Genomic DNA, 15,536 nt, shown 5'->3' with positions numbered 1-15,536 from the left:
AATCACCTGCTGTACCTGTATGCCAACTTTCAATGACTGATGAACCATGACACCCAGGTCTCGTTGCACCTCCCCTTTTCCTAATCTGCCACCATTCAGATAATATTCTGTCATTGCGTTTTTGCCCCCAAAGTGGATAACCTCACATTTATCCACATTATACTGCATCTGCCATGCATTTGCCCACTCACCTAACCTGCCCAAGTCACCCTGCAGCCTCGTAGCATCCTCCTCACAGCTCACACCGCCACCCAGTTTAGTGTTATCTGCAAATTTGGAGATATTACACTCAATTCCTTCATCCAAATCATTGATGTATAGTGTAAAGAGCTGGGGTCCCAGCACTGAGCCCTGCGGCATTCCACTAGTCACTGCCTGCCATTCTGAAAAGGATTATGGTCATTGTGTAAACAACTGATAAGTCATACAACCCAGAAAGTACAATAGGTGCCAACGCATCATCTCATTGCGGTCTGCATGCCATTTAATGAAACTTGCAATCTATGTACATGTGCAATAAACTCAACACTGCAATCCTTCCAATTTATACGTCACACTTCAACTTGCGCTACACACAGGACTTGCAAATTAAACGTGAGTGTGTTCCATTCCTGGACAAATGGCAGATATTAATGACTTGTGAAGGACGATCTATTTCAGCCTGCACTCTGAAAAGGCTCAAGATCTCTTGCAGTGATCTCGAGAACCATTAGCCGAGCAGCTGTAATTACTTTGCTGCTCAGATAACTTTTGTTCTTCATTCGAGTGTGTTTTTACATCAGCACTTCAGGAAGAATTTAAAGGGGAACAGTATCTCAAAGGATAACTATTCAGACCTTGATCAGTTGCAGACTTACTGTTCTGCTGTTTTAAAAGTCCTGTAATCATCTATTCTATCAAGGAAACAGTTAAACACACTGGAGTGATGATAGACAAGCAGATGTATGCTTATTATTGGAGTGTCAATGTGATTTTTCAGAAGATCAAAGGGATTTCTCCATCCCAAAGACTTGCTAGAGCATACCAAACCTTTTATATGATCACACTTTGAAAACTGTCCAGGAACACACTCTTCAAAAACAACAGTCAGATTCATAAAGTTCAAACAGATCAAGGGCAAGACCATTTTCTTGATTCACAACAGAGCCAATGATACAATATTGCTGCTGATGTGCCCCCTCAGGTATTATGTCAATCGGAACTGTTCCTGGCAGTTCAAAGACTTTGGACTAACCGAAGCAAGGCAAACCCGACTGACACCTGGAAGTGGGTGAATTATATTTCCACATAGAAATGGTGATTCAGAGTTAAAAGCACGTATTCCACCCTTCCACCTTCCCAGTGCTTGGACCGAGCAAAGTTCTGCTCAGGATGCGTTATGAAGGGTACACAACTAAGATGTCGCCACTTGTCTTTTACACTTTCAAAATGGAGTGTATTGCCAGCATTTTCTGTTTTTATTTCAAGGCTCTGCTGTGGGCCTGGTCCAATTCAGACAAGCTGGGATCCTCACAGCACCATACATTTCCCCGTATATTTTGAGTTTGCATTCAATGCCATGAGAATTAGGAGCAGGAGTAAGCCATTCAGCCCCTCGAGCCTGCTCCACAAACCCATCAACTGGGTTCAAGAGAACCTTTCACCTGTCTGTGGGCTGGATCAGTTCAGCCAGTCAGCCACATAGGTCATGTTTAAAGGAAGCTACATTTTCAGTCTAAAGCAGGCACAATTTGGTTCACATTTTCTTGAATATTACCAAACTAAACCTCTCAATGACCCTTGAACTGCCACACTATATTTCAGATTTACCCATCGATCTAATTGAGAAAACATTCAATTAATTAAGTTGCCTTTCGAGCACCAATCTCACCTCCATGATGGGGTTGGAGGCCAGGACCTTCTCTTCCACATTAGTCTCGCTGGCTGAACCACTGACTGTAGCGAAGTATCGCATGGCATATTTAGCCGAGACAGTCTTCCCTGCGCCAGACTCTCCACTTACGATGATAGATTGATTCCGTTCATCTCTGAAACACAGATTATAAATTGCTGTACACTCCGTGATCAGTTAGAAAAGCACAATGAAAACGTGGTGTGCCGTCAATTTAATCGAGCCTGCACGAACCACCAGCTTCACTTACTGCAGAATTATAGGCAACATTTTCCAGAGAACAAGTGGAAGGGGCTTAGATCCAACACAAAACCAATTACTGCCCAGATTCTATTCGCTGTTGGGAGTTAACCAATTATTTAAAATGAGAACAATAGTGTGAAAGTGAAGGGAGATGTTTTTAAAATGGAAATACTCCATGCATTTTGCAACCAAAAAAAAAAAAAAGGGGTTTATTGTTTCTTCTAATCAAGAGGAGAACTGGGAGCTTTTCATTCCAAGGAGGCAGGCTGCAGGAGTCCCGCTCTGTGTTGTATGGAGATGGGCGGCGTGTCTTTGACTCACTTTTCTTACGTGGAGAGGTCCTTTACAGGCTGCTGATCCCAGCTCTCCAATACAAGTAAAAGTTCAAAACCAGTTGGGATGGCTAGTGTTGGTACTGTATTTGTGTCTTGTAAAAGTGGAAGCTACATCGATCATTGAAATGTATAAAATTCTGACGGGGTTGGACAGACTGGATGCGGGGAGGATGTTTCCCCCGGGCTGGGAAGTCTAGAACAAGGGGTCACAGTCTCAGGATATGGGGTAGGAAATTTAGGACCGAGATGAGGAGAAATGTTTTCACTCAGAGGGTGGTGAACCTGTGGAATTCTCTGTCACAGAAGGCTGTGGAGGCCGTCACTGAATGTATTTAAGAGGGAGATAGATAGATTTCTAGACACAAAAGGCATCAAGGGATATGGGGAAAAAGCGGGAATATGGTGTTGAGATAGAGGATCAGCCATGATCATATTGAATGGCAGTGCAGGCTCGAAGGACCGAATGGCCTACTACTGCTCCTATTTTCTATGTTTCTATGAAATGATTGAATGGTAAGTACTGGAGAAAAGCAACTTGTATTTATATAGCGCCTTTAACATAGTAAAACATCCCAAGGTGCTTCACAGGAGTATTATAAGATAACAACTTTTTTATATCCAGCCACATAAGGAGAAATTAGGGCAGGTGACCAAAAGCTTGGTCAAAGAGGTAGGTTTTAAGGAGCATCTTAAAAGGAGGAAAGAGAGGTAGAGAGGTTTAGACAGGGAATTCCAGAGCTTAGGGTCTAGGTCACAGCCACCAATGGTTGAGCGATTATAATCAGGGATGCTCAAAAGGGCAGAATTAGAGGAGTGCAGATATCTCAGGGGGTCATGGGGCTGGAGGAGATTACAGAGATAGGGATGGATGAAGCCATGGAGGGATTTGAAAACAAGGATGAGAATTTTGAAATCGAGGGCGTTACTTAGCCGGGAGCTAATGTAGGTCAGCGAGCACAGAGGTGATGGGTGAATGGGACTTCATGCGAGCTGGGACATGGGCAGCCGAGTTTTAAATGACCTCAAAGTTTACGTAGGGTAGAATGTGGAAGGCCAGCCAGGAGTGCGTTGGAATAGTCATTGCCTTAATGTAACATACAATGCCTTATCCCACAAGCATCATCCCCCATTCACCCTCACTCTCCCCCCCCACCAACCCCCCAGCACACTACTACTATTACTCCAACCAACTTGCATTTATATAACATCTTTAATGTAGTAAGCATCCCAAAGTGCTTCATCGAATGGTGAGCCTTAATAAAAAAGGTAGGAGCAATAACTGAAAGCACAGGCAGATTAAAAAAAACAAATTAAGAAGGATTTTGAAGATGGGAATTTAGTTAGCAAGCGGGAGGATTGGGAAGAGAGTTCTCGAGAGTAGTGTTAAAATGGCTGAGGTCTCTGCCATGAATAGTGCAGTGAAAAGGTCGGGGCGTGCACAGGAGGTCAGAATTGGAATTTGAAGCTCAACTCACGGTCGAACAGAGCAACAAGGGGCAGCTCCTTTAGATTCAGCCTGACTGAGCAACTGGGGATTGGATGGAACCAGGGGCATGGGTAGAGAGATTTTGGGGGCAGACGAATTGGATAGCTTTAATTTGTCAATGTTCAGTTGGAGACAGTCCTGGTCCCTCCACAACATTATATCGATGGACAAACTGACAGCACGCTTCTAGTTGTAGAGTCGAGGCAGTCGGAGACAGATAGAATTTGACATCTTTCATTGCACTGCAAAACCTTTTATGTCACATTTTGGTCTCGGGAGATTCTTTTAAGACCATCTCTGTAAAAGGAGCCTAGATGGAGTACATGAGAACTGCTTTGAACATTGCTCTCTAATTCTTTCAAACTTAAAACAAGCAGCAATTGTTTAAATACTTTCAGGAACTAGATTAACCATGTGGGTATTCACTTCCTTTGAAATTCCCCCAATACGTCTATAAATGTCTACAAAAAGAATTCCTGTAAGCGGAGCTGGTACAGTGATAGAGAAACAAGGAGTTTAATCAGAACAGACAGATGGCATACAATGTTTGTTGGAACTGCGGGGATTCTTGACAATTGTAACTGTGACAAAGTATTTTTTTTAGAAAACAAGTGGCAAGTAAACCTTCAATTAAATGAATTTTAGTTCCATCTTCTAGAAGTTTCCTTCCCCTTTGAAGAATTGTATATTATATAAAATTATAAAAAGGATACAGAGGCACTGGAGAGGGTGCAGAGAAGATTTACAAGGATGATACCAGAAATGCGAGGGTATACACATCAGAAAAGGATGAACAGGCTGGGTCTCTTTTCTCTTGAAAAAAGGAGGCTGAGGTGACCCAAAAGAGATCTTTAAAATGATGAAAGGTTTTGAGAGTGGATACAGAGAGAATGTTTCCACTTGTGGGGAAGAGAATAACTAGAGGCCATCAATATAAGATAGTCACCAAGAAATCAAACAGGGAATTCAGAAGGAACTTCTTTACCCAAAGAGTGGTGAGAATGTGGAACTCGCTACCACAGAGAGTGGTTGAGGCGAATAGTATCGATGCATTTCAGGGGAGGCTAAACAAGTATATGAGGGAGAAGGGAATAGAGGGTCATGCTGATAAGAGTTAGATGAGGAAAGATAGAAGGAGGCTCAAGTGGAACATAAACGCCAGCATGGACTGGTTGGACCGAATGGCCAGTTTCTGTGCCATATGTCCTGTGTAATCCTATGCATATCTGATATTAATAGGAGCAAATTCTCAAAGCGAACAAAGACCGACCAATGAAACACTACTTGGAAATTATTATTTTAAAGACACCACCAGCCACACTGCTAAACTGCAACAATTGAAGCCATGGCCCATCTCCAACTGTCTTCACCTTACCATCTGTCTCTATGGCATCAACAGATAAAGATCCACTGTCTCATAGTTACAGCAAGTGCACCGTGCTCACACACCGCGCTCACACATGGGTATCAGAAGAGAAGCCGAGTGCCTCCACACAGGAAGGGAATGAAGAAAGCATCGGCAGTTTATTGACAACAGCACCATCGCTGCAGAATCAATGCTGCGTCCTTACAGAAGCTCCATGTCTATGTGCTGCTGTTGGAAACTCCAGTGCATGGTGACCGTTGGGAAAAAAAATGCAATTATTTATATACAACCTGCGTATTTGGCATTTTTGCCACTCGTAATTTAAATTCTTTTCTCTCCCACCTTCCACACTCAGCAAGTCAGCAGTGTGAAAGAGCTCAGCGCAAGCATCAATTCCAATTCTTGGCTAACCCTCCAGAACCCAGAATCAACCGGTGTCTGAAAGGACTTGGTCAGCCTCACACAGTCCAACGGTGACCAGTGAAATCTTACCGAATACGAGAAACTCAAGAATAAATGGATTCAACTGAGCCATTTAGTACAGTTGGGCTAATTATTAAACCCAGACGGTCATACAGGATTCTCAAGGGCAGACAACCTTAAACATATAGCTTCTGTATGGTGGCAGATGGGAACAGGAGGATAGGCTGGTGGGGTTAGATGAATAAAGGTGGGAGGAGGCTTGTGTGGAGCATAAACACCGGCATGGACTGGATGGTCGGAATGGCCTCTTTCTGTGCTGTAAATACTATGTAATACTAAGTAAGATTCTGAGTACATGAGGGAGCAGGTCCACTCCTGGGATGTGCTGTGAAACTGTTAGAAGTGCATTTTTAAAAGCACTAAAATCACAACAGTGTAGTAATTGAGTGTAAGGGTTACATTATATCAAACAACTTAGCAATTAGCCCGAGAATTACCCACGGTACCTAATAACTGCTGAATGGCTGCCAATGTCTGTTGTATCGCTGTTATCGATTAAACATGGGAACACTTCGCTTTAATTCAATTCTCCAAAATTTGTCTAAAGATTGAATAAGGCTGAAGATAATGGGCCACAATTTGCATGCGCAAACATCCGGAGCTTGCTATCTGTCAAGAATTCTCTCGACAGATCCTCCGCATCCCCAGGAAAAGGGCATCCACAGGCAGAGAGTTGGGCTATTTGCCCAACTTCTGCCCAGCGAGTTCCGGTGAAATTCTCATGCCTGGTAAAAGTAGGCATATGCCCTGCTTTTACCAGCATAAGAGTTTTTAAAAATCTATTAAAATAAAATATCATTTATAGATTTAAACCCTTGTACAATAAGGCAAGTTCATTTGTAGCCCCTTTAAAACATGTACATTTTTTTTCCAAAAATTATTTTGTTTCAAATATTTAATTAAATACCCTTTTAATTAACTTTGAATATATAATTTATTTTTTATTTATCTGTAGATGTATTTTTGGGGGTGTTCCCATTCACACTTGGAGTTTCCTTACAGACGGAATCCCCATAAGTATGAATGGGGACCCCTTCTTTGATTGGTTGGGTGGCTCACATGATCTCAGGGGTGCTTGCGAACCACCTGCGCCCCTGGGATATGTGGGCCTCTACCCGCGTGTACCCGGAGAGGCCCAGGACCTCGCAGACCAACAGGTACGCGGAAATTCTATTTGCGGATCGGTGGCATTTCCCCGCGGGAGGCCTCCGACCACAAATTCAGGGCCACCGCTGCGACAAAAACATGCAACAGAAGCTTGAAGACAGTCGGCTTCCAAGAGGGCTTAAACTGCACTTCATATTACAGCAAGAAAACCGTGGGCAAACAACCTGTTTTCGAACATGTTTTTAAATGAGCTGCCGTTACAAAATACACAAGTGTGGGTCACTGCCAGGCATTAAACGGTGAATGTCATCAGAAAAAACCTCATTAACAAACATTGCACCTCCTGAAGTGTAAAGTAGGCCTGTACTGCTGCCTCTTGAAACACTATCCAATTCACATGCTAAGTTAAAGAAAGGGCAGTAAAGTTTAAAACCAGCGGCTGTGTTTCTATTTACAAAGATCTGCGCCCATTTCCTGCTGTTCTTTTATCTGTAATGAACAGCTGTTTGGAACATCAAGCTGCTGATGATAATCTGTCTCATTTTGAAGACAGCGCTGTTGACAGAGACGCAGAGGGCGGGAGTATAGCTCTGCTGTCAGTCCAGCATCTCCATCAGACATGGAGATGGAGATGGAAATCAGCATTCAGCACCAAGGGCAAAAGTAGAAGAAACTTTGTTGTTAATATTCGTTCATGGGATGTGGGTGTTGCTGGCAAGGCCGGCATTTATTGCCACGAGAAGGTGGTGGTGAGCCGCCTTCTTGAACCGCTGCAGTCCGTGTGGTGAAGGTACTCCCACAGTGCTGTTAGGGAGGGAGTTCCAGGATTTTGAACCAGCGATGATGAAGGGACAGCGATATATTTCCAAGTCAGGGTGGTGCGTAATCTGGATGGGAACTGAGGTGGTGGTGGTGTTCCCATGCGCATGTCGCCCTTGTCCTTCGAGGCGGTAGAGGTTGCGGCTTTGGGAGTTCTTTGTTTGTAATGCAAAGAGTTATTAGAATCTACAAGTGGTGATCAATGCTAAAATAATTGCACCAATTCAAAATGGCACTGGAACCTAACTGGGCATGGGAGAAACCGGGAAAATGTGTGTGCAAAACCAGCTTACGAGAGGGGCTTAAAGTTAGTGCAGTCAAGGGCTGGTTGACCTTCTCTTGTGCTAAAAATGTCCATGTTTGTGTTAATGCTATCAAACCCTCCCAGGGTAGGATTCTGTATGTATTCTGGCTTTCAGTACTTTCTTATCCGAGGCCTGTCTGGCCGTGCCCACTCTTATAGCTGGCATTCAAAGCAAGCCAAAACTATATGGCTGCAGTTTCCCAGGACAAGAAATCCAGTGAAGACTAACACCCTGTCACAATGACATCCAAATGAATTAGACTGTCCCTGATTTGAAACAATTTATTGCAGGATATGCGAAAACTTCCTGCTGTGCCACATAAGGGGGAGGGGCTGAAAGCCACTGTTTCTCAGTGTATGATTCAATCTCCTCCCCGCTTTCTTTTCTCTGAGGAGAGGAAAGAAAAAGAGAGGGGTAAGCAAGGAGAGCGAGAGTGAGCGCGAGAGAGCGCGCAAGAGCGAGAGAGAGAGAGCGCGAGAGAGAGAAGAGAGAGAGAGAGAGAGCGAGCGAGAGATAGATCTCCGGAGTTTTTCCTCAACCAACACAATCAGATTATTGTATTTGCTGTTTATGGAATCTTGCTGTGCATCAGTGATTGTCATGTTTGCCTGCAAAACAATAGTGACTAGAACTCAAATGAATTAATTGGATATGAATAAATTTGGGACATTCTAAGAATTTGATACGGCATTATATAAATGCAAGTTTTTCTCTGTCTCTCTCTCTCTCTCTCTTCCTCCAGCTCTTTGCCTCCCGCCTTCTGTATTTCTGCTTTCCCTTCCATTTCATTCAGCAGTGCGAATGTGTCTGCTCCAACAGATGTGACTTTTCCAGCCCGACATACCAGGTTACCCCCTTCAATGTCTTGGGAAGATGGGATTGGCAGAACACAAATGTTTTGGCAATGCCCTACGAAGCCAGACAGTCAACAAACACAGGCGGTCGGTAGGCAAGGCTGAGCTGAGCGAGCACCAGGGAAAACACTGCAAAAAGCATGCAACAACCTGTGCTCTGTCAATTAGTCTGGGAGTGACAGCACTGCTACTTACAGAGATCCACTTCTATCCGAGGCCGATAGTGCAGCCAGGAACCCCCTTCGTGCCACAACTGGACTGGCCTGACATCCCACTGTTTGATACCCACTGTACAACATGCGATTCTAGCAGGCTCTTGCTGTGATCATGGACAGGCAATTAGCAAAGGAATAGTTTGATTGTTGTAAGTGATCAAAAAATTGTCGTATAAAAGGGTAGGGCATGCTGTTTCATAGCTTTCTGCTAGAATTTCAGCAGCGTGATGAAAGGGATGATCAGAGATGTAAAGCATTCACGTTACAAAAGAGCGGTGCCTGGATATTAAAAAAAAGTGATCAAGGGCAAAGGAAACTATCCAGCACCATGACTGCAGAAAGGAAGCACACTGGTGACCCCGTTGCCAGACCACGTCCTTCACCAGAGTGACAGGAGTTGGGTCTGTGTCTGGCTTCAATGCGAAGTGCAGGGCACAGACAAGCCACTTCACTACAAGAGCCTTGTACGAACTGGCGACAGAGGCAGAGACCTAAACCCATCAGCTGATTGATTAGCCGCCCTCCCTCTCGAGGAATGTGTGAGGGTTTTACATAAAAACCCAACTCAAACAAAGGGTCAGCATTCGAGCTTTTCTGCAATGACCACCTTTCTGCTGAAGGTTCGTTGAACCGGCAGTTCCAACAGCTTACACACATTTTCCAAGTGAACCGCTCCGCCAGTCATGCCAAATAGCCTGCCTCAGGCGAGCCAATGAGATACCTTCCCGCTGGTCACACGATGGTGCGGCACACTCTCATTATCACAGGCAGTCCCTCGAAATCGAGGAAGACTTGCTTCCACTCCAAAAGTGAGTTCTCAGGGGGCTGAACAGTCCAATACGGGAATTACAGTCTCTGTCAGTGTCACTGAAGGAAAGGGTGGGTGGGAAGCCTGGTTTGCCGCATGCTCCTTCCGCTGCCCGCGCTTGTTTTCTGCATGCTCTCGGCGACGAGACTCGAGGTGCTCAGCGCCTTCCCGGATGCTTTTCCTCCACTTAGGGCGGACTTTGGCCAGGGACTCCCAGGTGTCGGTGGGAATAGTTGCACTTTATCAAGGAGGCTTTGAGGGTGTCCTTGAAACATTTTCTCTGCCCACCTGGGGCTCGCTTGCTGTGTAGGAGTTCCAAGTAGAGCGCTTGCTTTGGGAGTCTTGTGTCAGGCATGCATACAATGTGGCCCGCCCAGCGGAGCTGGTCAAGTGTGGTCAGTGCTTCGATGCTGGGGATCTTGGCCTGATCAAGGATCGAGGAGCGTCTGTCCTCCCAGGGGATTTGCAGGATCTTGCGGAGACATCGTTGTACTGTACTGTACTGAGGCGACAGAAACTGAGACCATCCAGTCTAAAGTACTGACCAGTCACAAAGATGTATTGATGGGATCATGAAGTAGTTAATGATACAGATCATAGAGCCAGCAGAAGGATGTTTGGTAACAGGTGACTTCCAATGGGCGAAATACAGGAGAAAGGGAAATTTTGATTTTAAATCTCAACAAAATAACTGAAAATGCACTGAAATGCATCACTGAGTAAAAGTGGAATTTTTTTCCGATCAGTATACAGTTTCCCTTTTAAAAGAGGCCAAGAGGCTGATGAAGAGAAGTTCCGCATCGAGATTGAAGGGAATTGGCAAACCACACTGTTTTCATTCTCAAAATATGAAATGCCCAAGTTGGGAAGCCTCGAAAATGAAACTGTTGTATATATAAAAAAAGCCGTGCTTGAATCCTAACTAACCACCAGTACAAAACGATAGATAGGCCAGGGCTTTCTGAGCCCAGTTAGAGATCGGGGGCAGACTGGGTTGGAAATGATCACTGGAGGACAATCCCCACGTTCGAATACCACTGACCGCTTGTGGGCGGGCACATGCTAATGAGAGACACGGCCTCTACCACACTCACGTCCCAATAATAGGCTTGAACAAACTCGACAAGGCGGCGTGGATTTCAGCTCAGAGGGGAGAAAAGCAATTTAAATATAGCTGCGATACACAGAAGATAGGCTAGATTAGGGAGCCAGATTGTGTCAACAAATTCAAGGGGAGACTGAATAAATATTTGGTGGAGAATGCAACCGAGGGTAGCCGGGATCGAGTGGTCTTTTGGATTTTTTTTAAAACTTTGGGACTGGACACAGGAGCCACACGGGCCTCCTCTTGTATTTCTTTGTAACTATTCACAAGCATACGTGTTTCTGTTTTATTTAATTGGAGAGAAAGGTGCATACTTGCTCTTTGCTGATGTGATTGGAATGGGCTTGGAGCATAGGATGTTGGGCAGGTTAATCAACAACAGCGATCCTTCAATTGGTTAAACATTTTCTATTAAAAGCATAGAGCTCCTTGCAAACAGAAAGATTTATCTTCACAAATTAGGACTGACTTTCCATAGCCAACCTGGATAGATGGTTAAAAATCAGTCACATTACTTCTATAATAAATAAAAAATAAGTCAACAAAAATCCATCCAAACCACAGTGCTAATCCAGTTCTGGTCGCAATAGGTTTATTGTACAATAGCTTACAGTATTGAAAATTACATTATTTTCAGCCGCTAGTTACGCACTAGGTAAGGTGTTTCAATGGTTCAGACTATGATCGTGTAGCAGGTTGCACAAAGGATCAACGGCATCTACCATCCAAATATAGGAGAGTGACTGCTGATCTACACTGACTGATGGAATTAAATGGCAAAAAAATGGACTGGTGATCCAGACTTTTCTTTAAAAAAAAAGAGTATAACATGAGTTGAGGTGCTTCAATAAACAACACATACACCCTATGTTAATAAGACAATTAGGGATGAGGACGTGATCATGTACAACTGCTGTGTTTACACAAAAAGACACCAGAGAATGTGGTCCATAAGTGACTGCTCCATCATCAGGCTGCAGCCTGTCTCTAATCTCCCTCTCCCTCACCCTCACCCCCACCCCGAGATGTCTGCGTTCCTCTACTTCTGCCCTCTTAAGCATCCCGGATTATAATCGCTCAACCATTGGTGGTCGTGCCTTCTGTTGCCTAGGCCCTAAGCTCTGGAACTCCCTGCCCCAAACCTCTCCGGCTCTCTATCGCCTCTTTCTTCATTTATACGCTCCTTAAAACCATCCTCACCTGCGCTAATTTCTCCTTATGCGGCTCGGTGTCAATTTTTTAAATCTCATAATACTCCTGTGGAGCGCCTTGGGACGTTTCACCACATTAAAAGGTGCTATATAAATACACGTTGTGTTGTTGTAGTTGTACATCTGCCCTTTCCTCAAATATAACCAAAAAAAAAAGTGATCAGAATTTATAGTTCATTTAAAAACTGTGGTAAATAGAACAATGATCTCTGGCTCATTTCTACTCTATAATTCAAGACTTCCAGAAGCAAAATAATTATTTCACCGGTTACATGACCCATTCATTTTTGGATGCTATGAAAAACACTGTGTTCTTGGTTTTAATAATGACAAAGCTCAGAGCTGAATATAATAAACAAATCAGCAAAGAACAACCCAACCTTAAAGACAGCGAGATGATGTGGCAAATGAGTAAGGACTGCTGATTTGAAACCACCGCTGCCAGTTTCCAACTGCACACTCCAGCCAATGGCATCTTAACCTCGCACAGCAATGGCTGCAGCATGGGAGGTGGAATGCTGCTGACCTTCAATTGAGGAGACTGCAGATGGCCCTGAACGGTGACCTTGAGCAGCTCTGGGCCTAGAGGGCCAGGCTTCAGACTGCACCATCTCGGCCTGGGCTGCAGCAGTCTGTCTGGCTGACAGGCAACAGCTCAGGCACTGGCGGCGTGGGAGCAGGGATGCGGTCACCCTGAGAGAGATCAGAAGGTTCGTGTTCCATGGAGCCACTGCCACTTTCCCGGGGCAGCGCCTTAGCAAACCTGCTGGAGAACAAACTGATTGCTGCAGTGCCCTGGAACACCCTTTGAACAGTGGTATCCAGAGCCACGATGGCAGCAGTCTGAGCTTGTAAGGCTGCAGTCCGTGAGGTAGAATTGTTGAGCACGGATTGAGAGATTGTTGAGAGGGGGGTGATGAGGTGTAGTGAACGGAGCAGTGGATGAGGCCAATGATGCAGTTGGCAGCATGTGCCATTTGAAGATTGATCTCACTCACCTTGACAATTCGTGTCAGATCGTTAAACTTCTTCCTGCACTGCATCCATGCTCTTGGAGCTACACTCCCGGCATTGACCTCAACCACTAATTCTTCCTACTGCCTCCTGAGAATATGTCTCCAAGGCTTCCTGCCCCGCTGTGGATAAAAGATATCTCTCCTTCTCTCCAAATCTTGCACCCCAGACCTCCAGTGGATTATCGGAAAACTTTGGTGTACTCTCTCTCGCACGTTCAGCCATTCTTCCATCTTTCACAGCAGACTCACTTCACAAAGGATTCCCACCATTCTTCCAGCCAAAATTCACCTCCCCATTAAGAGGTGCAGGCTGCCTTTCAGTAGCTCTTGCCACCCGCAATATTGGGCCCCCTGCTGATGCATGCAGCCAATGATCAGCGCGGGTAGCACTGGCTGCACGCAGCAATCATGTAAAACAGCAGGCAGCACCAATTTAACATGCTGCCTACAGCACAATAAACAGGCACGGGTTAATCGCATACCGCAATCCACGTGCCCATTTTCCCGGGTTATCCAATTTAACCCTCCATAGATTTTCAAACAGGGTGACCAGGACCTTAGCTTGTCCATGAGGTCAGATATCTATCCATCTATATTTTTCTAGTATTTGTTTACTTACTGGAATGTTGTCCTTTTCTTGTTTGCTAATTAAAAAGATGATTTCCGAAATCATAGCATTGTTTCCCTTTGGTTGGCTCTTTGAGTGTTGGGACGAGGGCTAAGTGGGTGCACAACAATATTTGCAAGGCTGTCACACCCAGAAATATTGAAAGCGGCCATTAAACTAGACCAACAGTGGCTGCACTTCAAAAGTACTTCATTGGCTGTTAAACCCGAGGTCAGGATAAATGCAAGTCTTTCTTTCAAACAAAATAAACAAAGACATACTGGGACTTGGAACTGGCTGATCTAATGCACAAACCTGGCCATTTGCTTGTATGCTTCCTCCGCCACAGCAAAGATATGTGGGTCCATGTCTCCCATGTTCTGCCCACTGTAGGCATTGATGATATCTTCTCCATAGATCGGCAACTGCTCATACGGATTGATGGCTACCAAAACAATACCTAGGAAATAGAAAATATTCGGAGTATAAGCACAATAGTTACTGGCAATGGTAGCATCGTGCTTATGTTACTTGACTAGTAATCCAGAGGCCTGGACTAATGATCCGGAGACGTGAGTTAAAATCCCACCACGGCAGCTGGGGAATTTAAATTCAGTTAATTAAATAAATCTAGAATAAAAAGTTAGCATCAGTGATGGTGACCATGAAACTACTGGATTGTCGTAAAGAACAATCTGGTTCACTGATGTTCTTTAGGGGAGGAAATCTGCCGCCCTTACCCGGTCTGGCCTATATGTGACTCCAGACCCACAGCAATGTTGTTGACTCTTAACTGCCCTCTGAAATGGTGGCTCACCACCATCTTCTCAAGGGCAATTAGGGATGGGCAATAAATGCTGGCCTTGCTAACGACGCCCACATCCCAGGAAAGAATAAATAGTTCAAATCCTACTGTCGTTATTTTTTTTTTGATTAATACTTCTCTCAATCCCACCAATGCATGCACGGAGTAATCGGTCCATAATAGAAAACCTTCAATAGCAATACTAAAATCTTATAATTTACTGCACTGGAGCAGGATACAGATCCATCAGAGCACAGAGAAAATGATCCTTATTTTCAGGAGAACGAAGGAAAAGTAAATTCAATTTAGATATTTATGTATTGCTACAAAACGGCTGACATTAGGTCAGAATAATTATCAAATATCAAGAGCTTGAACTCAATGTCAAATTGAAATTAATTTGTTTTGACACAAATGGGTACATTCTTCTAGACAGGAGCATCAGACTGAATTGTAGAGCCACTGGTTCTAGTTCAATAGCACAACAGTAATCAGCATTGGCCCAAGGTTGCTGTGCATTATGTCTTTTCAATCGCATTCAATACTACACGCAAACTATAATTACATACATTCCAAAGCCACGTTAGCAATCCATCAACAGAAGCAGAGACTCTGCTATACAAGGAAACACAGAAGTTATCCGTTCCCTAAACCTCGCCTCCAAATTGCTCCTTAAAAGCTGCCTCTTTAACCAAGCTTTTGGTCACCTGTCCCAATATGTCTACTTGGCCCACTGTCAAATAGTCGGATTGTGCTCCTGTGAAGCGCTATGGGACGTTTTACTATGTTGAAAGGTGCTATATAAATGGAAATTGTTGTTGCTAATACAGCTTCATGAAGAACAGGCCAATTCCTTCTGCAATCAAGTTGCCCCATAATT

The 15,536-nt window shown here is 44.3% G+C and overlaps 1 protein-coding gene across 4 annotated transcripts in view; it reads right to left on the bottom strand.

Moving 5' to 3' along the window:
- Positions 1–15,536, bottom strand: part of myo5aa (myosin VAa) — a 203,929-nt gene that overhangs the window by 114,659 nt on the left and 73,734 nt on the right. For all 4 annotated transcript variants that reach the window (XM_070858409.1, XM_070858410.1, XM_070858411.1 and 1 more), the window contains 2 exons: positions 14,167–14,311; positions 1,871–2,027 (listed from right to left, as the gene is read on the bottom strand). In XM_070858409.1, the coding sequence (XP_070714510.1) occupies positions 1,871–2,027; positions 14,167–14,311 (302 nt within the window). The remainder of the gene's footprint in view (positions 1–1,870; positions 2,028–14,166; positions 14,312–15,536) is intronic.

This window comes from Pristiophorus japonicus, chromosome 17 (assembly GCF_044704955.1).
Source record: "Pristiophorus japonicus isolate sPriJap1 chromosome 17, sPriJap1.hap1, whole genome shotgun sequence".
NCBI classification, from domain to species: Eukaryota; Metazoa; Chordata; class Chondrichthyes; family Pristiophoridae; genus Pristiophorus; species Pristiophorus japonicus.
This window is presented reverse-complemented; position numbering and strand designations above follow the sequence as displayed.